At 53.5% G+C, this 23037-nt stretch overlaps 7 protein-coding genes across 7 annotated transcripts; 3 read left to right on the top strand and 4 right to left on the bottom strand.

Moving 5' to 3' along the window:
• Window positions 1-1116: 1116 nt before the first annotated feature.
• Window positions 1117-4917, top strand: UMAG_00375 (uncharacterized protein; the record flags this gene model as incomplete). The annotated part of the gene is made up of 1 exon (XM_011387960.1): window positions 1117-4917. The coding sequence occupies one exon, from the start codon at window positions 1117-1119 to the stop codon at window positions 4915-4917; it is 3801 nt and encodes a 1266-aa protein (XP_011386262.1).
• Window positions 4918-5239: 322 nt separating this feature from the next.
• On the bottom strand, window positions 5240-6799 carry UMAG_00374 (putative allantoate and ureidosuccinate permease; the record flags this gene model as incomplete). Its single annotated transcript, XM_011387959.1, has 1 exon — window positions 5240-6799. One exon carries the CDS (start codon window positions 6797-6799, stop codon window positions 5240-5242), a length of 1560 nt encoding a protein of 519 aa, XP_011386261.1.
• Window positions 6800-8892: 2093 nt separating this feature from the next.
• On the bottom strand, window positions 8893-9324 carry UMAG_11355 (uncharacterized protein; the record flags this gene model as incomplete). The annotated part of the gene is made up of 3 exons (XM_011388445.1): window positions 8893-8973; window positions 9072-9215; window positions 9310-9324. The coding sequence occupies 3 exons, from the start codon at window positions 9322-9324 to the stop codon at window positions 8893-8895; spliced, it is 240 nt and encodes a 79-aa protein (XP_011386747.1).
• A 580-nt stretch (window positions 9325-9904) lies between these two features.
• On the top strand, window positions 9905-13639 carry UMAG_00372 (putative P-type ATPase; the record flags this gene model as incomplete). The annotated part of the gene is made up of 1 exon (XM_011387958.1): window positions 9905-13639. The coding sequence occupies one exon, from the start codon at window positions 9905-9907 to the stop codon at window positions 13637-13639; it is 3735 nt and encodes a 1244-aa protein (XP_011386260.1).
• A 605-nt stretch (window positions 13640-14244) lies between these two features.
• Window positions 14245-15236, bottom strand: UMAG_00371 (uncharacterized protein; the record flags this gene model as incomplete). Its single annotated transcript, XM_011387957.1, has 2 exons — window positions 14245-14786; window positions 14900-15236. 2 exons carry the CDS (start codon window positions 15234-15236, stop codon window positions 14245-14247), a joined length of 879 nt encoding a protein of 292 aa, XP_011386259.1.
• A 1443-nt stretch (window positions 15237-16679) lies between these two features.
• UMAG_11354 (putative ubiquitin-conjugating enzyme E2) lies at window positions 16680-17201 on the top strand (the record flags this gene model as incomplete). The annotated part of the gene is made up of 1 exon (XM_011388444.1): window positions 16680-17201. One exon carries the CDS (start codon window positions 16680-16682, stop codon window positions 17199-17201), a length of 522 nt encoding a protein of 173 aa, XP_011386746.1.
• A 179-nt stretch (window positions 17202-17380) lies between these two features.
• Window positions 17381-22804, bottom strand: UMAG_00370 (putative phospholipase D; the record flags this gene model as incomplete). The annotated part of the gene is made up of 1 exon (XM_011387956.1): window positions 17381-22804. One exon carries the CDS (start codon window positions 22802-22804, stop codon window positions 17381-17383), a length of 5424 nt encoding a protein of 1807 aa, XP_011386258.1.
• Between the last annotated feature and the right edge of the window lie 233 nt (window positions 22805-23037).

Genomic DNA, 23037 nt, shown 5'->3' with positions numbered 1-23037 from the left:
CGTCCGTCTTGTTCGTCTGTGATTTCGATCAGCTACAGCTATCAAATACAGTATACATACAGTAAGTTACGCTCACACTCACGACTCTTGATTGGAAATTCAGTCACCAAGCTTTAACGCGCTTGATGAAGACGCGTCTCTTCATCATTTGAATATGGAGGCAACTGAAAGACAGGTACCGCCAAACCGTGGACGCCGAGACTTCGATCCCGACGTTTGCGACCAAGCGGCAGCTAGAGGATTTGCGCACAGCGACCCGCGCAGATGTAGTGGCACCATCACCCACGTGTCAATCGATCTCTGCATGACTTTGCAGCCTGCAGCTGGATTCCAACGCCGACGTGCGACGTGCGAGGTCTCTGACGATGTAAGAATTTCGAATGCTGTTCACGGTTGTTGTCTTGCAAGCTGTCAATCATTCGGACATCGATGATGGTAAGCCACAACTACATACCTGCGCCACACGAGCGCAAGAGGTTAAGGTCTTTCTCGGGTCGTGCCAGTCAACCCCGAAGAGGCCGCACTGACCGTCGACTCCTAGTTATTCTTCACTAGACACACACGCATCGAAACTTGTGCTGCATGCTCCTACAAGATCGCGGATCGTGATCCTTGAAGGCGACTGTTGACAGCAACACTGAAACTGTTGTACCCTGCATCAATCACAAATGTCTCCACGTCCATCACCAAGAAGATGCACTTTCGACCTTAATGCCGGCTTCTGAAATCACATTCACTACAGAGCCAATCATAGTCTCACCGCTATCGCTTTTGATGCCGGCTGAGACCTAACTTCGTTCATTGTTGCGGATTCCGATTTTGGCTTCTCCGAGGTCCACCGCTTCACTCACCGCTGTCTGGCTTCTGTCCTTGTGCGCTGGCGTCGGTTTTGGCACCTGCGAAGCAATCCGAAAAGCCACATTCACGATTCGTATGTCAGCTCCCTTATTCTGCCCAAATTATACGTTGAAACTCTCGGTGTTCCTCTTCCCCTCACTCATCTGAGACGTCGATCGACTGCTATATACAGTAGGTGCTAGGGACCGTCCAGGCCCCTGACCGACCCATCCTCATCAACTCGACATCACGCTGGCCGTCAGGCTCGTTTCCTTCGCGATGCGCTCGTCACCTACTTTCCAACCGGCACTCGATTCCTCACACACCATTTCGCAGCGCAAAGCCTGTGACCATGGTATCACCTTCGCTGCACACTATCATGCGGACGACTATGCGGTATCTCTGGCCAGTGGTGCAGCATGTCTCGAGCTCTGGACCAATCTGCCCGTTTCGCAAACAACAGCCGCTGCCTCCTCCTCTCAATCGACTGTATGGAAGGCGGTCCCTCTTCTTGCTCTGAAGCCGTTCGTTGGCGACGACACCAGCTATGTCTTTGCAACTACTGTCAACTGTGTCCAAGGTGCTTCAACCAAGAACTTCAGCTTCACCTATCGTATCGTTCACCCGGATGGCATGATCGATTGGCTCGGATCCCCCTCCAACGATGGACAGATTCATCTAGCTCCCCTTCATCAACCTCGCTACGGTTTTCGTGAGCTAGTGCAGCCTCGTTTAAATACCGATCTCAAGCTAAGCGAAGAAAATGAATCGTCTCGCGATGCCGACAATAGCGTGATCCTTGCTAGTCTCGCAGTCTCACGCAATCATAATCAGGGCAGCGTCGCTTTCAGCATCAACACAGACAATGTCGAATCCGGCATAGTGGTGGAGAGGACCAAATCGACGTGGTGCACATCCAGACGTTTTGGGTCGCTTTCTAAGATATCTTCAGATTTTGGGTCCAACCTGATCATCCTCGAGCTATCTCGATCTGCTAGCAACGAGGTGCTGATAATTCTGCCGGTCTTCGACGATGCTATTCGTCCCGCGCGATTGGTGCGCAGCTCCTGCGTGGGAAATCACGTACACTTTGAGATACTTGGAGATGGCGCCTCGCAAGCCAAAGTGGCACTGGCTCTTGGCACGGCTGCTGACCTCAAACAAGCCATTGCCATATGTCGCTCTTATGCTGCAACGCTGATTCGAACATATGTCCATGAACCGCTGGGTTTATCTTGGTCAGCGAAACATCTGCTTGATGCCAGCTCATCTCTTTCACTCGACCTCGTCCTACCCTCGCTCCCATATGCAAATGAAGAGCTCGATCCGACCAATTCCTCGTTCTTCTCTGACTCTACACTGGTCGATAGTATTCAAACGAGTCTAAGCTCGGCAAGCTCCATGTGCCTTCCTTCGATACAGGAAGCTTCCATGAAGTCAGAAGAACAAGCTGACGCATCGACTGTTAACCGCGATCGTACAGTCCAGATTGGCATTCAACAGCAACCTTCACGGGTCGAGAATGGACTTGGCTTCTGCACCTGGGAAGCGATGCAGAATGCTGAGCGACGCCCATACCTATCCGAGGTGATTGCTGCTCTGGAAGCGGCAGAGAAGCGTTTGGGTAAAGGTTCCATTGTGGCCTTGCTCATTGATGATGGTTGGCAAGATGTTACACGAGGTTTGGACGATCGTGGACGACTCAACAGCTTTGACATGGACCCAGCCATGCTTGACCTTGAAGAGAATGAGGAAGCTTGTGCTGATGCAAGGAGCACTGGTGTCCTTGCTCGCTACACCTCCTATATCCGACGGAGGTTCCCCGGCATCAGCTCTATTGGCTGCTGGATGACCTTGGCAGGGCACTGGGACGGAATTCATCCCGATGGGTCTATCGCTGCTGGCCTCAGTGCACCGCTCCGTCATGCTCGATGTGAGGATCCATTCCGCCGGGTCAGTCGGGACTGGTTTATTCCAGCTACGGAGCTCGACCTGCATCTGTTTTGGGACCGCGCATTCCACTCTTTGCGTGAGAGCGGCGTGGATTTTGTCAAGATCGACGCTCAGGCTGAATGGGAATGGATTGCAGATAAGCCCGACTCTGTCGGTTTTGGCCGCTCTGCACCAAGCCTCACTGCAACTGCGCTTGGCCAGGCGGCGTTTGAAGCGATGGAAGGAGCTGCCACACGCTATTTTGGCACACCAGGCGGCGTGATTCATTCGATGGGCTTCACATCGAATCTCACAAATACGCTCCGAACACTTCGTACAAAAGGCATGGTCATACGCAGCACGGATGACTTCTTCCCGACAATTCCGGATGCGCATCGTCACCACCTGGCACACCATTCTTACAACTCCTTACTGCTTCCGGGGCATACTTGTGATGCTGATATGCTTTCTCACTGTTCCGACAGTGGCGCAATTTCAGAGGACATCGCAAATGATCTCGACTACACCGGATACCATGCAAGTTTCCGAGCATTCACAGATGCGCGCCTGTGGATTTCGGACAAAGCCCATGCTCCGCAGCACACCGCTCTAAGCGCTCTGGTGTCGCCTACGGCATTGTCAAACGAAGGAACGAGGATACCTGTGCAAGCGACTGGCAACTTGCTAGCTGATTGTGTCTTTGGCGATCTCATCGGCAACGGTGTTGGGCCGGCGCTGAAGCTCTTCGTCCGACACGAAAGTACATCGAGCGCGACCATCGGCGTTTGGAATCTCCGCGCGAATCACGCTGAGAGCTTCGACGTTCTTGATCTCACACAGCTGTTCAGCATGCAAGCTGATAACGGACTTGTGTCGAGCCAGCTGTACACCTACTATGCTGTCAGAAGCTTCCGATCGGGAAAGGTGTGCCTCCTCACAAGCGATAAATGCCAGGAGGCAGAGGTGAGCCACTCGCTCCCTGTAACACTTGCATCAGGATCCTGGGATGTGTTGAGTATCTCGCCATTACTCACGACAATGGTTCAAGGAGTCAGCATAGCCTTTCTTGGCGCCACCGAGCACTTCATGGCACCCAAAGCGGTCCATGCGGTCACCATTGCTGCACTGGATCCTGACAAGGATAGAAAAAGACAAGGAAGGAGGCGTTCCTACCAGTCACAATCTCCGAGATCATCGCATCAACAAAACCGTTGGTCCCGCTCCATCAGCACAGACCGTTCTCTCGCATCTATGGATATTGATGTTGCGAGCAAGGATGAGTCTAGCCTTGTTGAATCTGCAGTCGACACGTTGATGCACAGATCGGATGGTGGCGCTCGAGTGCTCGTCGTGTCGCTTGCTCTGATTAACGGAGTATTCGCGACGCTGCACACCATGATCATGGGCATGATTCAAACTTGCGGCCAAAGCAAGCGCAGCGTAGGCGAAAGTAGGAACCCTCGTGCCAAGCTTGTCGACGCTATGATTGGCATGCTGGACAAGCTTCAAACTCTGTTTGTGTTTGCACTACTTGTGCTTGCATCTTGGACATCAATACTGGCGCACGCACGCGCTGAGAGCGCAAAGAAGACATCTTGGCTGCCGTTTTTGGAAACGACAAGAAAAGAACAGAATAACGAGAGACTCGACGGCAAGGCGCTCCAAACGGTACGATTGCAACCGATCGATGCAATGGCCACGCTCAAACGCTGCGTGATCTCTCGCACTATGGCCCCACTCCGCGATTGTCACGTGTCGCTCACCAAGTCTCCACTCGTCTCTCCCAAGCCAAGTCTGCAGCCTCTTCCCGAAACACCTCGCTCAGCCACAATCCGCACCACAGCTAAACCAGACGTCGTAGTCACAGCGCTCGTCGACATAGCTGCCAAGATTAGTTTGCTTGTCGTCTGCTCTAGTCCCGACTCGATCAAGACGTGCAAGATCGACCGCACCAGATACGACTGTGCCTCGACACCATGGATTCTTATCGAGCAGGTTCATCTCGAACATTGCTTGGGACACGTTGGTAAGAGTGCTTTCTGCGTTCAAGTTGACATGAAAGCTTGGAAAGGGGACCAGGATGAGACTTTTTTGCAGACGCTGTCTGCGCCCGTCAGTGTGTCGCTGTTCGTTAGCGCGCCGATTTGATCCTTACTCAATGGTCATGCGATTAGTGTGACTTGGGGTGCGATGATGCGGTCACAGGATTTTATCACTTGCTGAAATGCCAGAACGTATAGCACTGGCACCGGAGCAATCACGAATCGGTGCAGCCGCTTGCTTCTCAATGCTCTGAGCTGCACGGTCTAGATTCGGGCCAAAAACGAAGCGCAGATTGAAACAGTGCAGTGAACACTTTGTATCGTCGGGCATAGCATGAAGAGTAAATTTACAAAGACGCATCCTCCTCTAAAGATCATCCTGTTGGGCATGGTGCGTCTTGCCAGAACATTGTTGATCAGCAACTCATCTAGTAAGGGTATCTGAAATTTGAACGCTGCTTATCGGTCAAATCGGTTAGGTCTTCGTGATCTTCGATGACCTTTGCGCCCTCGGGACTGTCGTCGAGTGTGCCATTTTGCTTGTTCCACAGATAATGGGTTGAGCCGATGGCGATCAAGCAAAGAGATGCAAAGCCGAACATGGCTACGAGAGTGATTTTCGCGGGCACATAGTTGGGCGCATCTTTGGCGCGGTACGTTTGAGGTCCGATGAGGTTACCGACCGAGTATCCGACTTGAAGCCATGCATTGAAGACGATTCTCTTTGTGGTTCCGGAAACACTACCACTGAGCCAACTGTACAAGAAAGGACTGGCGACCGGGTAGCAGTAGACGATGACGAATCCGGTGAAGCGAACAGCCTTGTGAGCAGCAGGGACGGCGATCATCATGCAGCCACCTACGATGGCGAAAGCGAACATGAGTACGCCTGGAATCACACGCGTGCGCGTCTTGTAAGAGAGCCAAGCGCCAAAGTAAACAGCGACCACTTCCATGGCACCAGGAGCCATACCGAGAAGCGCGGTCGTCTTGTTGTCGTAGTGAAAAGCCGAGATGATGGCGCTCGAGAAATTCGACACACCTCCGTTGGCAATGTTGGCACTGCAGACGGCGAGGAAGAACATGTAGAGCCTCGGGTCGCGGATTGCCTCCCAGAACTGCTCCCACTTCCACTTTGTGTCGTGAATACCCGACTTGTTTTCCTTGATACGGTGCACTGCAACCTGACGTTCGCGTTCGTTGAGGTACCGGATGGTTGCTGGCGAATCAGGCATGAAGAGAAGTACTATGATGCCAAAGATGAACGCAATGCCTCCCAGGATTAGAAACATTTGCTGCCACACCTTGAGGTGCGAAGGCTTTTGCACCTGCAGAGCATACGAGATACCACCTCCGAGGATCTGAGCCCAACCGTTATTGGCAAACCAGATCGAGGTTCGTGTCACCTGTTCCTGCTTTGTGTAGAAGCGTCCGGTGAGCAAGATGAACGACGGAGTCAAAGCGGCTTCGAACCAACCGAGGAGGAAGCGAACCGCCAACAGTTGGCCATAGGTTTTGCATGCCGCATGCGAGCCAAGTGAGATGGCCCAGAGCGCGATGCAAGCTGCTACGTAGCGCGTGAGGTTGACTTTTTGCAAAAAGAAACCGTGAACAGGCGAAGCGATCAGGTAGCCAACGTAGAAGAAGGATCCCAACCACGAGTATTCTTGACCCTTGAGGTTTGTATCTTTTTTGATACCTAGGAGCGAGGCGTAGTTGAGCGAAGTCTTGTCGAGAAATTGAAGCAAGACGGCAACACACATGAGCGGCATGAGGATGGTGTCGATCTTGCGGAGCACTTTCTTTCGTTCGAGGGGGGTGATGTCCGAAGCGGAGGCTGCGAGAGCTGCAGCTTTGGCATTCTCACCCTGGTAAGGGGTAGAGGAGATGTGGTAAGGCGAGGTGACATTGACCGCGTCATCGAGATCACCCTTGTCTGACGATGGAGGCGATTTGAGCGCAGTCTGTTGTGCAATCGAGTCGACCATCTTTGCAAGGTATCGAGGAAAGAGGAGTGGGAAACGAGTTGCGTAATGGATGTTGGAAGCAATCGCAACAAGAAGCAACGCGTATATGTAGCCACACGAGAAGATCGCAGACAGAGCGACGCGGAAACTGCAGTGCAAGCGTGGCCATCATGCTCCGTGTTGCCACGTTGTGAGACTCACACTCGTGCAACGCTATCCACTCTCGACATGCAGGGGGCTTGTTAGGGACCATCTTTTGCTAGCTGATGAGAATCTTCGCATCCAATCAAACAAGAGGCATCGCCCCGCAGAGAAACGGAGCAACGACAGGCGACATGATTCGTGATTCGTGATTGGTGCCAGGAAGCGTCAAATTCGTGATTGAGTTGTGCCGTTTCTTATCTAACATGCGGTTATCTTGTGCGTGGTACCGTGTACGTGGTACGTGGTATCAAGACCTGCATCGAAAACGACGCTAAGACTCGTCTGACTGCAGGTGGCGTCGGTCAAATTATCTACCGTCCATTCGCCCGCCTTTCCGCCGCTCAGCCGCCGAACTCAGAACTTGGAACTTCTTATCTCAATTTGAATATCGGGCAAACACGATTCACGAATTCCGAAAACGTCGCGCTTTTGGTTCCAAGTCAAAGTTTGACACACACATGACACCAACCGACTTGTGACATGGATTTGTACCACTCGACGCTCCGTTGGACTCACTCATGACTACCTCTTCCAGCGTTCTTGCCAATCTCGCGAAATTCGCAAAGGTGTCCTCCGCCTCTCGCCTCTGTTTTTTCCATAATTCGCTGGATTTGGTCCCTCACAGAAGCGTCCCTCACACGCACTGACTCAACTGCCAATTACTACGACAATCCGTACACGATAGGCAGTGAAATGTAGCTAGCAATCGCCCTTGCCAAGTCACTAGTTCCGCAACTAAGCTATCACAAGCCCGAACGCGAAAGGTGGAGAATAATCACAGAATAGTAATAAATACCAACTGCGTGCTTGTGACTTGTGACCTGTTGCTTTGCCGCCGGCCAATCTGAGAAGGAATGGCTTCCTTTGAAAGGCACCTGGCGAGGCGCCGGGAGAATTTTGTGTAATTTTTCTTCTGTAAATTGATAGTTGAAACGCGGAATTCACGATTGGGACGAATCAAATTCGTGAACCACGGCAAGTCGGGCGAGTTGTCGGTTTGGCTTATCTGCTATCGTCTGGACAATGAGCTTAAGCGACGGTTTATCCTCGGTCAGACCTGCAGAGTCTCTTTGCCACGGCCGAAATGGCGTCTGTTCATACATATACGGTATAATCAAGAAGCCTAGACCAAGTCAATCCTGTCAATGTGTACGAGTCCGAGGCTTCACATCCTTCGGAACAGCGTAATGCAGCCAAAACAAAGCGCCTCGGCACCGACATCCTTTGAGCGTTACCGCAACGCCAAACATCCGTGATCCTCATTTGGCAAGAATTTGGTGCTGGTATGTGTGTTGATCGCAACCTGCTCAAGACGCAGTCTTGGCATCAACAAACGCTCACATGTCTGATAGGAACCCTACCACTTCGCTACACCTCCGACGCTCAGAGCAATCACTGTTTCGAAGAAATCGTCCCTTCCTGACAGGCGCGCACTGCGAGTCGAGAATTTGTCTAACACGAGATACCTGTCGTGCCAGTAAAGCCGCCATTGCATGATGTGCCTGCGCATGCTTCCCTATGCCTGACCGACCAGTCATGATAGAAGGTATACAGCTTCCTCCACGACCTAGCAATTGTTAAGACAGTCCAATCAGTCTCTTTACCGATTCAGCTGCTGCGGTACATATCACATCTTGGAACCAAAGATACCGGAGGCTCTCTCGTGCCAAGAGCGGCAGTGTCGCATAGCGGAGTTGCATGGGAGGATATACGTCATTTCTTGGCCTAGGCCTCGCCGCGACACTGGGTATCACAGCCCTTATTGCGTTGACATATGGTAGCATACACGGAACAGAGATTAAAATACATTGGGTCGATCCAGGACAGTCGGGCCGATTCGGGTCGACAAGTTTCGCCGCGCAACAGAGATCAGTACGCCAGGGGTGAATGTACAACTGGCAACATGCGTACTAGTCGATAGGCACCTTGATTGAACCATCTTCATCGACAGCCTCCATATTCGCCAGGTTGAACGCCGCGTTTCGTCGGTACTGATCGCAGAGCAACTCGACCAAGAGAGTAAGTAAGAGTCAGGAGTCAATTTCACCCATGCCAACTCGCGTCCATGCGAAAGTGCTGATTAACTTACAGCTTCAGAAAGCTCGGCAACGATCGTAATTGCCTGGTTATGATTGTTGATCTCGACCACTGATCGATCGAGTTCGAGCAAAGCCTCATTAAGACGGTGAACGCTCTTGGTGATTCGCTCGAGCAGCAGCGACTGCCTTTCCTCCTTCAGCGTTCCAAATTTCATAGACGAAGGCGTACAAGTAGCTGTCAGCTGGGCTATACATTGTGTTGCAAAGACTGAGCATCGAAATACTCACATGTGGATTCTCCATGATAACTTGCGCTGCAGTGGTGGTGGTCGACCAAAAAGAGACGATGAGTGGACCCCGCCCGATGCAACAAAGTGTAACTTTACTTTCTGGTGTTGCTCTCTTGAAGTTCCACCGATTCACGCTTGCGCAAACGCGCGCGCGTCTCGGTCTCTGCACCACCTCGTGCCTTTATTCGTGTTCAGAGCTTTTGATTTGATTCGTGCGACAGCGAAAACGACACGTGATGTAAGCCCAAATCCTAACAATGCTCAAATATTCATGATTCACGAATGAGAGTCGTGAGTGTGAGCACGCGGCGGTGGGCGTGACGGTGGTTGGTGGAAGGCCGCGCACGAGTCGACGTGGAGCAGGCTAAGTTGTTCAAATTCCGTTCAGAATTTCAGCAATTAATAGGTTTCGTGCTTCGATGGGAATCGGGACTGCATTCTGTGATTCCGTCCACTGGTCGTTGTTCTCTTCAAGGAAGATCTTCTAACTAGGAAAGTTGTTGCGCTCAGCACACCACGCACAGGGCTCCTTTCTATCTTTCGATCCCTTCGCAACAGTCTGCAGTCGAGCAGTGGTGTAGGTTTCGTCCAGAATGAGGATCGCCATTCAGTCGCCCGAGATCGCCTCGGTCTCGCTGCACAAGAGCATCCCAACTCATCTCCACCTCTACGTGCTCCCCTTTCTCTCGCTCTACCCCGTCTGGGCATATGCCTACTTCCTCAAGTATGACAAGTGGGTCAAGTCTGAGGAATGGACCTTTGTCTTTACCGTTCTCCTCGTCTCTGGTCATGCTCTCAGCTTCCTTGTCACCAAATGGAGCATAGCTGCCAAGGTCTTCACCACCTGCGTTACGGCCAAGGGTCTTGAAGATGCCGAACTCGTCCGCGTCCATCCTCTCATGCACAAAGGCGAAGGAGCCATCGTCTCGCTCGACCGTGTAGAGCGAACCAATCTGCCCATCGAGATATCCTTCACCTATCAAGCCGACAAGTATATCCTCGCTACCCCGGACGCTTCTGCTGCACCTACAGACATCTTTGTTTCACCGCTGATCAAGGAGCCTACCTTCCGCCGTTTGCCGTACCCTGCCGATGCTAAGCCCCACCTGTCTGGCTTCCAGTCCAACCGCGGCTTCAAGACCGAGAAGGACGTCGAGCTGGCGCTTGGTACCTTTGGCAAAAATGAGCTGGATATCCCTAAGCCCAAGTTTGTCGACTTGTTCCTCGAACATGCCGTGGCGCCTTTCTTTGTCTTTCAGGTGTTCTGCGTTGGTCTTTGGATGCTTGACGAGTACTGGTACTACTCGCTGTTCACACTCTTTATGCTCGTCGTATTCGAGTGCACCGTCGTCTTTCAACGTCTGCGAACACTCAGCGAGTTCAGAACTATGTCCATTCAGCCTTACAAAATCTGGGTCTACCGTGTCGGAAAATGGTCAGAGATGATGACGTCCGACTTGCTTCCCGGCGACCTCGTGTCGATTGACCGATCCAAGGAGGACTCGGCAACCCCCTGTGATTTGCTGCTTGTTGCTGGATCGACTATTGTCAACGAGGCCATGCTCTCGGGTGAGAGCACTCCTCTTCTTAAGGAGAACATCGAGCTGCGAGACGGTCAGGACATCCTCGACGTTAACGGCGCCGACCGAAACAATGTCGTTTTCGGTGGCACAAAGGTCCTCCAGACCACTGCCCCCGAAGCTGACAGCAGCTACGCCAAAATGCGTGCTCCCGACAATGGCGCGCTCGGTATCGTCCTACGCACTGGCTTTGGTACATCACAGGGTCAGCTTATTCGTCTCATGGTCTTCCAGAACGAATCGCGTGTCACTGCAAACAACCTGGAGAGCTTCGTGTTCATCGGTTTCCTGCTCATCTTTGCCATCGCTGCCAGTGGCTACGTGTGGGTCCGCGGCACCGAGATGGAACGGCCCAAGGGCAAGCTTCTACTCGATTGCGTCTTGATCATCACCTCGGTAGTACCACCTGAGCTGCCCATGGAGCTGTCCATGGCAGTCAATGCTTCGCTCATGGCCCTCGCCAAATATGCGATCTTCTGCACGGAGCCTTTCCGCATCCCTTACGCTGGTCGTGTTGATGTCTGCTGCTTTGACAAGACCGGAACCATTACTGGCGAAGATCTCGAAGTGCAGGGTGTCGTCAACTGCTCGCCCGGTGGTGACTCGCCCTTGATCCCGCTCAAGCAAGCTTCGGCCGAGACCACGCTCACTCTTGCTTCGGCTCACGCACTCGTACTCTTAGAGGACGGCCTTGTTGGCGACCCTATGGAAAAGACGACGCTTGAGGCTATGGACTGGAAGCTCAACAAGGGCGACATGCTGACCCCCACCGACCCCAAAGCTGGTCCGCATCGATTTGGTGTTCAAATCCGTCGTCGATTTCAGTTTTCGTCTGCACTCAAGCGTATGTCGACCGTCAATCATGTCATCGACCAGACCGGCAACCGTCGCATCATGTTTGCTGTCAAGGGCGCACCCGAGACGCTCAAGGCCATGTTTGCACAGCTCCCTGTCCACTACGACGAGACTTACAAGGGCTTTACACGCCGTGGATCGCGCGTACTGGCGCTCGGATACCGCTTCGTTGACAATATTTCGGCCAACGATACCAACGCCATCAACGGCCTTCAGAGAGATCAAGTCGAGGCCGACCTCAAGTTTGCTGGCTTCCTCGTATTCCACTGCCCGCTCAAGCCCGATGCTGTCGAATCGCTCAAGCAGCTCAACGACTCTTCGCACCGCTGCATCATGATCACCGGTGACAACCCGTTGACCGCTGTGCACGTTGCTACTCAGGTCGAGATCGTGGACCGTCAGACGCTGATCTTGGACGTTCGTGAAGGTGGCAACTCGGAGCAGGACCTGGTCTGGCGATCAGTAGACGAAGAGGTCATCATCCCCGTCAAGGCATCCGATAGCATCGACACCACGCTATTTGACAAATACGACATCTGCATCACGGGTGTCGCAATGAAGCAGTACCAGGACAACGCGGTATCCTGGAACCAGCTGGTGCAAAACACGTGGGTCTATGCACGTGTCTCTCCGTCGCAAAAGGAGTTTATCCTGAACTCGCTCAAATCGCTCGGCTACATTACGCTTATGGCCGGTGACGGAACCAACGACGTCGGCGCGCTGAAAGCGGCCAACATCGGTGTTGCGCTGCTCGATGGAACGCCCGAGGACCTAGCCAAGATTGCTGAGCATCAAAAGATGGAGCGAATGAAAAAGGTGTACGAATCGCAACTCTCGCTCACTGCTCGCTTTGGTCAAGCTCCTCCTCCCGTACCACCCATGCTCAAAGAAAAGTTCCCGGAACTCGAAAAGGCACGCGACGATGCGCTGGCAAAGATGAACACGGCACGAACCACGGATCGCACTGCCAAGTTTGATTTGTCGGCCATCACTTCGAGCATGGCGGATGCTGATTTGGACGACGGACCGCCTCAGATTCGTCTGGGAGACGCATCGGTTGCTGCTCCGTTCACGTCCAAGTTGTCCAATGTGTCTTCGATCATCGCTATTATCCGACAGGGACGATGTACGCTGGTAGCAACGATTCAGATGTACAAGATCCTAGCGCTCAACTGTCTGATCCAGGCCTACTCGCTGTCCGTGCTTTATTTGGACGGTATCAAATTCGGCGACTATCAAGTGACCATCTCGGGAATGCTCGCTTCGGTTTGCTTCCTATGCATTTCTCGTGGTCAACCTATTGACAAGCTGTCGAAAGAACGGCCGGTAGCCAACATTCTGAATGCATATGTGTTTGGTTCGATCCTCACTCAAACCGCATTGCACATTGCTTCCATGTACTACATCCAGACGTTGTCGATGGCGTACGAGTCGGCCGACGATATTATCGATCTGGAAGCCAAGTTTGCGCCGTCACTGCTCAACACGGGCGTGTACCTTTTGGGTCTTTCGCAAACCATCTCGACGTTTGCGGTCAACTACATCGGACGTCCATGGCGCGAGTCGATTCGCGAAAACAAGTATCTTTATTACGGACTGGTTAGTGTGGGTGGAATTGCGATTGCCGGTGCGACCGAGTTCGTCCCCGAGTTGAACGAGTGGTTGCAACTCGTCAAGATGCACAGTGGCTACCAGATCAGACTGGTGGCTGCCATGGCGATCGACTTTCTGGGGAGCTATGCGCTCGAGAGCTTTTGGAGTCTGTTCGCTGACGTCAAGCCTAAACCGCTCGTTACCAAGGGTCAGCACAGGAGACAGGAAAGAAGGAAGACCGAGTTGGCTCAAAAGCGTATTGCCGACGAGTCGGCCGCCAGCGAAAAGAAGGCCTTATAGTCGCACTCACAACTACCCTGTTTGGCTTGCTTGAACTTGACCGTTGCGATACAAGAGATAGCCTGTCACACCTTGTACAAACCACCTTGTCTCGGTTGAATTTCTCTTCACTCATGTACATAAACTCACCCGCTTGCACATCAGCTTGATCCCAGCGGCTTGCCATTGCCCACATCAGTTCGACAGGTTTAACCTTGAGCCGTTTCCAAATTCTGCTTCGCAGACGGTTGCCGCTATCTCTGCCCTACGCATCTGGCGACCAACATTCCTTGTACGCACTCGAGCACAAACCAAGTCACAGTCACGATCCGTGAATGGAGCACACAGCAAAGCGTAAATTTCGAGCATAAAAGATCCAGCCATGGTGATGATTTTCAAGCCAACGTTAGCTGACAAAGAGAAGTGGAAGCGAGAGCGAGAGCGCGAGCGCGAGCATCTCGAGAAAGGAGCACGAGCGAGGCAGCGAGACCGACAAGTTCAAGGGTATTCGACTGGTACATTGCGTTAGCGCGGGTCGGGTCGAGGTGAAGGGATGCGAAAGCGTCGAGCAGCTCTGCTTATTGCAGCATGCACAAGGGGCGAGTGCAACGCGGTAATCGAGTGGTTTAGGCGTCTTCAGCGCGGGGTTCCTGAGAGATGGCGCCGTAGCCACCCGAGGCGGGCGAGCCAGCAGGGGCGCAGAGCGACTCGGGTACGAGCACGTGTCCCTCGTCCGGAGTAGCGAGCAACAGCCAAGCGCCCCAAAGAGGCTTAGCGATCACATCGAGAATGGCAAAGAAGAGGATCTCTGCATCCGGGTTGAGCTTTCCAGTTCCCTCGCACAGCGCAAAAGCAACAGGATAAGCAGTCCAGACAACCACCAAAGCAAGTGAGACCTGGTTGTACAGCCCACCCACCTTGGGGCTGCGAAGGAAGGCGGTAGAGCGGCCCGAAGTGACGAGTTGCAGCAACACCCACGCGAAAGCGATGCACGAAAACGTAAAGAAGCCCCACTTGCCCGTCTTGGTCGGATGAACACCAGCAATCACACCCGTCACAATCATGACTTCGTCCGCGAGCACGAGAACAATGATCTCGGCAACCGGAAGCCCAGCAAGCAACGTGAGGTCGAACAGCAGCAGAGGCGTGGTAAGCGCCCAGTCAATGTCTGTAGACGAGCATCGTAGAGAGTCACAAGTAAGCCGCAGTCAGCCGCAGTTCAAGCTTAAGTCTCAGAAAAGAGTCGCCTTCCGGCTCTTTTCGATTGGTAGCTGCACTTACATCGAGCAAAGTAGAATTCACGAGGAGCGTGGTGACCACCGCCAATGGTGCTGAGCGTCTTACCGACACCGGTAGCCATGGCAAAGTAGGAGAGCGCAGCAATGGCAGTGATGAAGAACGTGGTGGTGTGCATGAGGCGGTAACGGTACGAGGCGCGCTGGGACGAAATGAAGAAGAGCAGCGAGAAGCCCGCCATGATGAAAAAGACGACCCAGAGGTACGTGTGGCCCCACTGGGTTGAGACGATGGGGTGCTCAAGGTGAGGCGGGATGGGAGGGATGCCCACCTCGGGCTTCTTGAAGGCGTCCAGGACGCTGTCGTAGTAGAACGAGTTCATGTTGAGTCAGAGCAGGCAAAGCGCGAAGCAAAGAGGTGGATGGAGTACAAGTGCTTGAGGGTGCTTGTCAGGGTGGAAGCAAGCTTCGACGCAGATCAAAGGAAGCGCGGCAACGGCAGTTGCTGTAGTGTTGATGGTGGTGCGACAAAGAGAAGAGATGGAATGGACGCTGAGCAGATACAAGTGCGATCACAAGCTTAGCTGAAAGTGGACTCGGTGCGATGTGCTTAGAGGTATGGACTGCTGACCAGCTCCTCCTTTCCTCCTTGTGCTGCTTCTTGCCATGGATAGCTAGCTAAGTTAGCTGAGCTCTGACAGCTCAGCTCCATGCACACTGACTCAAGACCTGTGCACAGACGCACAGACGGCGGGGTTCGCTGGCTTTGGCAGATGTGCAACCGAGATCGTAAAGCAGCACGACCGACGAACCCGAGCGAGCAGTCATTTGACCCATGTCCTTCCAGATCGGCATTTCTGAGTTGACACGAACAAGTCAAGAGTGGAGTGCGTGGTGATGTCAGCACCGAAATCGCATGCAACGTTGGCTGTCAGACAGCAGAAGCTCGAAAAAGATTTCGGTGAGCACTCACGACTGACAATCGTGAATCGTGAATTTAAAAATAATCAAGCGACTTGGCTCTGGCGCCCAGCACCACGGTTGCGATGCAAGTCACAGAGTGTGACTGTGTGACTGCTGCTTCAAAGCCGCGCAGCCCATGCCAATCTCAAGACATGGAGGAACGAAGCTCCTTCTCCACCTCGTGCCTTGCGTGACTCGCTTGGTGGTATGACCTCGCCTCCACATCTCGCGCACACAACACACAACCACGAATCACGCATCATCGTCAAAGTACTTCCCCAGACCTTCGTGCCTTCAATCAGCGCAAGGACATGAAGGCTTGCGAATCAGACTAAATCTCGTGCCTTGCATCACTCTACGAATCGCTGCCCCGTCTACATCGTGCTTGTGACTCTCTTTGCACGCCCGCGGTTGCGTGTTGCACGTCCATGGTCAAGATCGGTGATTCACGATTAGTTGCAGGTGATTGTTAGATCTTTCCATTTTTCCTGCCTCTACTCGTGACTATGGCCTCTGGCAGTTGTTAGACCTCAGCAGCTATACTCGACCTTTGTTGCTTCCCCGTGCTTGTGGCTGCATGGTCCGGGGAAGTGCCCTTGTCAAGAAGCCGGATATCAGTCACGAGTTTATTAACAACGAGCAAGACACGAGAATCGTGAATGTGGAGACAAGGTGAATCAAGAATCGTGAATGGTGTGAAAGGAGCGCATTTGTTACGCTTTGCTAGACCGACCGAGCCTACCACCTACATCATCCTCGAATCGTAACCCGACGGCTGCTTTAGCGAACCAAGGCACGTATTACAGAACCAACCGTTTTGGCACAAGTTGAAAACTGGAGTCAACCTGCTCGTCGTCCTCACCATGGCATTGGCAACGACGACGAAACGGCTGCTGAAAGAATACCAGACCGCGTCGCGCGAGCTCGGTCTGGCACCTAACACGGCACGCAGTGCGTCGGCGAATCCGGACCTGCTCGAGTTGCGACCTTACGATGTCGAAGGCGAAGATCTCTTCGAATGGACCGCCCTGCTTCGCGGCCCTTGCACTGGCAACTACGCCTGCGGCCTATTCCACCTTTCCATCCTGATCCCGCCTACATACCCGACCAAACCACCAACGATCAAGTTCCGCACAAAGATCTTCCACCCCAACGTCGCCTGGAAGGACGGCGAGATCTGCCTCGACATCCTACAGGCGCAATGGTCCCCAGCATGGACACTCAGCTCTGCCTGCACCGCCATCCTGGCCTTGCTCGATTCTCCAGAACCAGATAGCCCACTCAACGTCGACGCCGCAACCCTCTACAGGACCGGCGACAAAAGGGCCTACCAAAGCATGTGTCGCATGTACACCCGCTTGTACGCTAGCAACCAAGACACCTGAGCCACCAACACAGCCATCTCTAGACTAGGTTCTGGTCTACCTCTCATCATCGCCTCGCAACAATTCATCATTGTACTTGTACCATCACGAATCTCACCACATTCCCGCCTTGCCTTAAAAAAACATCACATCACTCACATACAGAAGCGCTGACAAAACATACATTACTAGTCATCGAATCAGTCATAGATCAACAACGGATTGATGCGATCCATGGCGAATAGAAAGTTGTTCGAGTGGTCTTCTGCCTCCAAGAACCGAGTTGGATGCAGCACCAGCGATCCTCTGCACTCCTCGAGCATCGCTTCCATCTGGTCGAGCTCGCGGCTGGAAAAGCCCTCCACCTCCTTCCTGCTCTCCTTGGGTGGTCCCCCAGCAGCGGCCGAACCGTTTTGAGTCTGGCCTTGGCCTTGTGCGGCGGAAGAAGCGTCTCTCAAAGTCGAAGGCACTTGTGAAGAGTCTTCCTGTTTGGCATCCGATGTCGACTCTCGGTTGCTTACCTGTCCGACGGGTCCACCTACACTGGCACCGGGAACGCTGTGAGCTTGCGCATCGCGTTCCGATCGCGACTCTTTCGAGGCAAATTTGCCTGAGCGTGCCAAACGATCGGCCCAAGCACCGAACGCCTTGTACTCGGCCCATGTCGTCACCGTGTCATCGGGAACGCATTTGAACACCTTACGGAATATCTGCGTGTTGTGTACAGCGCAAGTGAGCCAATAGTCGACGTAGAACGAATCGTCGATTGGGTCCTGGAATTGCATCGGGTCAACGTCGAGCGACGCTGCAGGCAGATTCCACAGATCGTTCGACATACGACTCGCCACCTTTCGATGCACATCGTCCGTTCCTCCATCGCTGAGAAAACGCCCTCGCTGCTGCCCCGTGCGGCGCAGCATGTCCGTCTCCCGTTCAGGGCCCAGGCTGGATGAGCTCAGTGAGCCGAGCAGCTGACGGTAATCCACAGAGGTTCGGCGCTGCCCTCCATGTCCCGCTCGCTTTGTTTCGCCCTCAGTAGAGTGGTGAGCTTTGCCATTCACAGCGAGTCTATCTTCCACCATCAATTTTTCCTCCAGTGTTGGCTCCAAGCTATTGTCATACTGACCGTCGACAAATTTGTCCGTATCTTGGCTGCGCAGCGCCTGTGCAACTCGCTCGATACGTGCAGCTTGATACCTCTCGTTGTGGTTGGTCGAGTCGGAGGAAGCCGGGTCTGCTCGAGTTCCCACTGCCTCCATCTCCATCCTCTCCTTGCTGCCCTTGAGCGTCTCTTTGATCTGGCGACGTACCGTCGAGGCGGTTCCGCTGCCTTGGTCGGCCAGGTTGGATGCCTTGTGCTTGAGAACATCCTTGTTGGTTGGCACTTCCACCAGATCGTCCGGTGAAGATTGTGCGTCGCCATTCCTCTCAAGTCCGCCGTGGCTCTGCTCCTGATCTGGATCCCACTCATCGTCCGAGTCTGCCAGCTCAGTATCATCCGCATCGAAAGAGCCTTCGGATTCGGACTCGGCATCGTCACTATGAACGGCATTCCGTCGCTCATTGGCCTCGAGCTCGTCGACGTCAACTCCAAGATGCTCTCGCATAAGCCGCATTCGAAGCGTGTGTGCAAAACGGCCCACCTTGTACGGCTGGCCCCCCATGCGGCTGTCGATCATGTCGTGATCGCGAATCACCGAAGCAAGCTCCGAGTCACGATCGCCGCGCTGACTACGCTCGTTGATGTTGGCAGACCCAATGATCACGAGGCGATCATCGACGATCATGATCTTATCGTGTAAGTAGATCTGCTCGGTGGTCAGCTGACCGCCACGCAATTTGCCCCACGTACGCAGGGAAAAGAAGCTGATGTACTGCTCGGGATCGATTCCCTCCCTGCGCAGTTTGCCAAATATGGAGTGCTCTCCTCTCGAGATGGATCGATTTTGCAGTTCGACGATCAATCGCACCGATGACGCATCTGCGTGGTCGATCGGCATGGGAAATCCTGGGATCAGAGGGATGACAATGATCGCACGCCAGGGTGTGCCTTCCCTGTGAGCACGGATGATGCGGTTGACAAGAGCCTCGCCAATCTTATTTTCGATCTTGTTGCCTTCCATAACGGTCGAGGTTACGAAGAATTGGTTTTCGATGTAGACAAAGTGATCGCTCATCTGAATCGATTTGAGGTATGCATTCTGGATCGAGTGCTCCACCTTGTTAGTGGTACCCAAGCTCCAAGGGCCTGCTGATCGACAGATCTGAACTTCACAAGTGCCCGTGAGACCGTACTTCTGCAGCTCTTCCGGCGTAAAATCTGGAGGGGGAACAAGGAACGGCATTTGTCGAGTGTGATTCTTGATACGCAGCAAAAAGTTCCAGCGCTGAATAAAGTGGCGACACAAATCGCGGGCCGGCTGACCCACGAGTTGAAGGCCAATGTCGTGCCAGGGCATTCTTGGGAATTTGTCGCGCGCGAAAAGGTCTTCGGCCGGCTTGCTGAGCGTGTGCCACTCCATGACTCGTTCATTGGCGTAGTCTTGCCCCGGCCAGATGTGCGCTTCTCGACCGTCCTTGACTGGGCCCAGGTATCCTGGCTTTGAGGACAGTCCGTGGTCTGACTCGGATTCTCCTTCTCGCTTGTAATAGAGTGCATCATCGACAAGCACGTGGGCAGGCGTATCATATCGACCAAAGCACAGATCCAGGCCGCCCATGAAAGCAATGGTCTCGTCAATAACGCAAAGCTTCTCGTGATGCGCCCAGTAGAAGGTGCCGGTCTTAAAGTGGCTGGGCGAGCGCTGCACAAAGATGTTGCGGTGCAGACCGATGAGTCGTTGCTTGGTATAGTTGGAGTCGGTGGGAGTAAAGTTGTTCGAGACCTCGTTGTAGATGATGACAAAGATCTTGACGCCTTCCTCGGCCTTCTTTTTTAGCACGTTGTCGAGCCTCCACTTGGGATGACCTGGCCTACGCAGGTACAGCTCGGGGCTGAGCCACCAATCATGGATGAAGACACGATCTTTGGCCATCATGAGCGCTTTGCTCAGGTTCCAATAGTAGTCGCGTCCATCAGCGAGCCATTGTGCCGACACGTTAAGGCGGATTGGCGCAAAGCTCTCAAAGCGGTTCGTACCACCAAAAATGTTACGTGAAGCCATTTTCTGCATCGAGACGATAAATTGCTCCATCATGCGCTCGTTCTTGGCAACGAGCTTAAGCTTCCTCTCAGCATTGCGAATGTAGAAAGTATGGCTACTGGCATGTCTCTCGTCGCTGTGCGCTTCTTCTCGTTTGTTGGGGTCGACATCCTTAAAGTGCCCCCCCGTCAGGAGAGCCGTTTGATCGTATGAAGCTTCGTTCCCGCTCGCGCCTTTGGAGGCCTCGGGCTGTTCAGAGCTCTCAACCTCTGCAGCTTTCTTGTCGTCGCTATGAGTGAGGCCGTGGGCAATGTGCATGGTCTGCTTGTAGAGACGCTTAGGCCTTTCGACTTTGAAGTCGTTATCCATGAGGAAGACGTCGTAGAGCTGGAGACTGTCTAGCTGATCGACGATGGCAATGAAGCTTTCGCGAACGATGAACCACTTGGGCTCATAGGCCTTGGCCCATCGCGCTGGCGTGAGCACGCTCTTCTGATCCTTTTTACGCGAGGAGCGGGATAAGATGCGGAGGTAGCCCTGCTTTCCCTGGTGACCACCTCGGCTCGCAAGCGAGACAGAAAGCGCTGAGATCTCAAAGAACTTGCAAAGCCGATTGGCCTCGGCACGGAACATCGTGCGTCGAATGAGCTCGATGATGTAATTCTCGAGAGCATCTCGCTGAGCCCTTGCAAAGTCAGCGCGAGAGGTCTTCCCCTGCCTCTGGAGCTGATTGAAGTAGGGAAGACTCATCTTGGGGAAGCTAGGTAGACCTAGGTCGCCTTCGGTCGAGTTGCCGCCGATAGATCTGCCGAGGTAGCCTCGAAGGGCAGCGGCTCGGTAGTGAGCGTGGAGGTTGATAAAGTCACGAAGCTCTCGGTAGATGACCCACTTGACAAGACCATCTCCGTACTCGAGTTCGATGCGGAAGACGGCGTGTGTGTTGTGCATCGGATTGACGCTGTCGGTCACACGAAGACGAAGGTGATTGAGCAGGATAGGGATGCGACGACGCTTGGCTTCGTCGCGCTCCACGGCCATTTTGAGGAGAAAAACAGGCAAGATACCGGTCTGCAGTTCCTTGGCGAGATCGATGCCGAAGGCGCTCGACTTTTGCTGGTCTTGCTTAACCTTTTGAGAGTCTCGGACTTTTTTCTTGAGCTGAGCCCATCGTGTCTGAGCCTGTGGTTCTCCGCTGAGGCCCGATGGTGATGCTGCAGCGGGAGAGGTGGGATCTTGCCTGTCCTTGTCCTTGCCAGAACCGAGCATGATTTTGGTGATGGCGCGAAGTCTCTGATCATCAGGTGAGAGCTCTGGGGTCGGCATATCGGCCTTATCTTTCTGCTGCGTGTTGGCATCATCAGACGCTGCTTCAGCAGACGGCGTCGGCGGTTCGAAAGCGGTGCGCAACTTGTTGGAATTTTCAGCCCATTGGCTAGAGTTACGAGAGGCTCCGGGACGGGACGCAGGCAGTGCGTTTGGGGTGTGTTTGTGGTCGGCGCTGGTAGAGACATCACCATTGTGATCTTTGTTGAGGCCGCTTCGAGCCGTGTTGGCTCGATTAACACTGACTGAGCCAAAGATGTTAAGACCAGGGCGTGAAGAGGAATCCGAGTCGAATATGCCAGCAAAAAGACCGCCGCTCTTTTCCTTTTCTTCAGGGTTCTTGTGCGTAGGTGTAGAGGGTGCCTCGGAGGAGGATGGGCCAAAGCTGGAGAATCGACGTTTCCATGTGCCGTTGGCCTGCTCGTCCTTCATCCTTGCGATTTTGGCGCGTTGCTTGTCATCGGGACGGGAGGCCCACGATGGACCGCGGTTGGCAGCGTGAGGCTGATGCGCATCTGAGTTGTTCTCGGCGCTCTCGGAATGGACTTGACCATCGTGTGGCCTGTTTCGTTCAGAGTGAACAGGCTGGCCAAGTTCAGCTGCAGCGGACACGGGCTTGGTTTCTTCTTGAATATTTCTGTACGAGCCGTCCATCTCGTTCTCAAGTTGCTTGTCGTAAATGGTGCCCTGTCGCTGAGCGGTGAGACTATCGTCGCCGAGAGCGCGCTCAATCATGGCCTGACCCATGTCATGTTTGTGATGGGTCGAGTGGGGATGCTTGAAGGAAGAGGAGCTATGTTCCGCTTTCTGTACATTGTCCGAGTCGTGGTTGCGTATTTTGGGATTTGCAGGAGACTCATTGAGGGATGTGTGGGCATGACCGTTGACGGCATCTGGATGATTGATGCGAGCACTTGGATCGTTCGGATGGTTTCCCGGCGCTCCGCGGTACGAGTCTCCTTCGTGAGAAGGGCTCTGCACCGTGTCGTCAGAAGGGTTCTTGTCTGGATCGCCGGCATCTGCTGACTGCGATTCGTCGTTGTTGTTGTCGTCGTAGTCGGAAGTAGAGTTCTCATTCAGGGATGCGAGACCAGTTACCTGCGTAGCTGCGTCCCACGCCTGGTGGGCGAGGTCTGCAAACGAGGTTCCAGACGACATGGTTGGACTTGCTTGTACGCGGTTGAGATGAAGTAGCTGATGCTCGACGGCGACACAGCTCAAGACTGCATTAGAGATGTGCTCTAAGCTTGATCGCACACAGGGCGGCGGTGTTGTAGGTGGATGAAGAGGCTGCTTTGATGGAATACCAAAAAGGTGTTGGGTCAATGCTGTCTTAGATGGAGTGATCTGGGAGCGAGCCTACACTTGTGCTTTTTGGAAAGGAGTTGGTT

Source organism: Mycosarcoma maydis, chromosome 1 (genome assembly GCF_000328475.2).
Source record: "Mycosarcoma maydis chromosome 1, whole genome shotgun sequence".
Classification (NCBI taxonomy): domain Eukaryota; kingdom Fungi; phylum Basidiomycota; class Ustilaginomycetes; order Ustilaginales; genus Mycosarcoma; species Mycosarcoma maydis.
The sequence above is the reverse complement of the archived record's forward strand: the minus strand, read 5'-3'. Positions and strand labels throughout refer to the sequence as shown.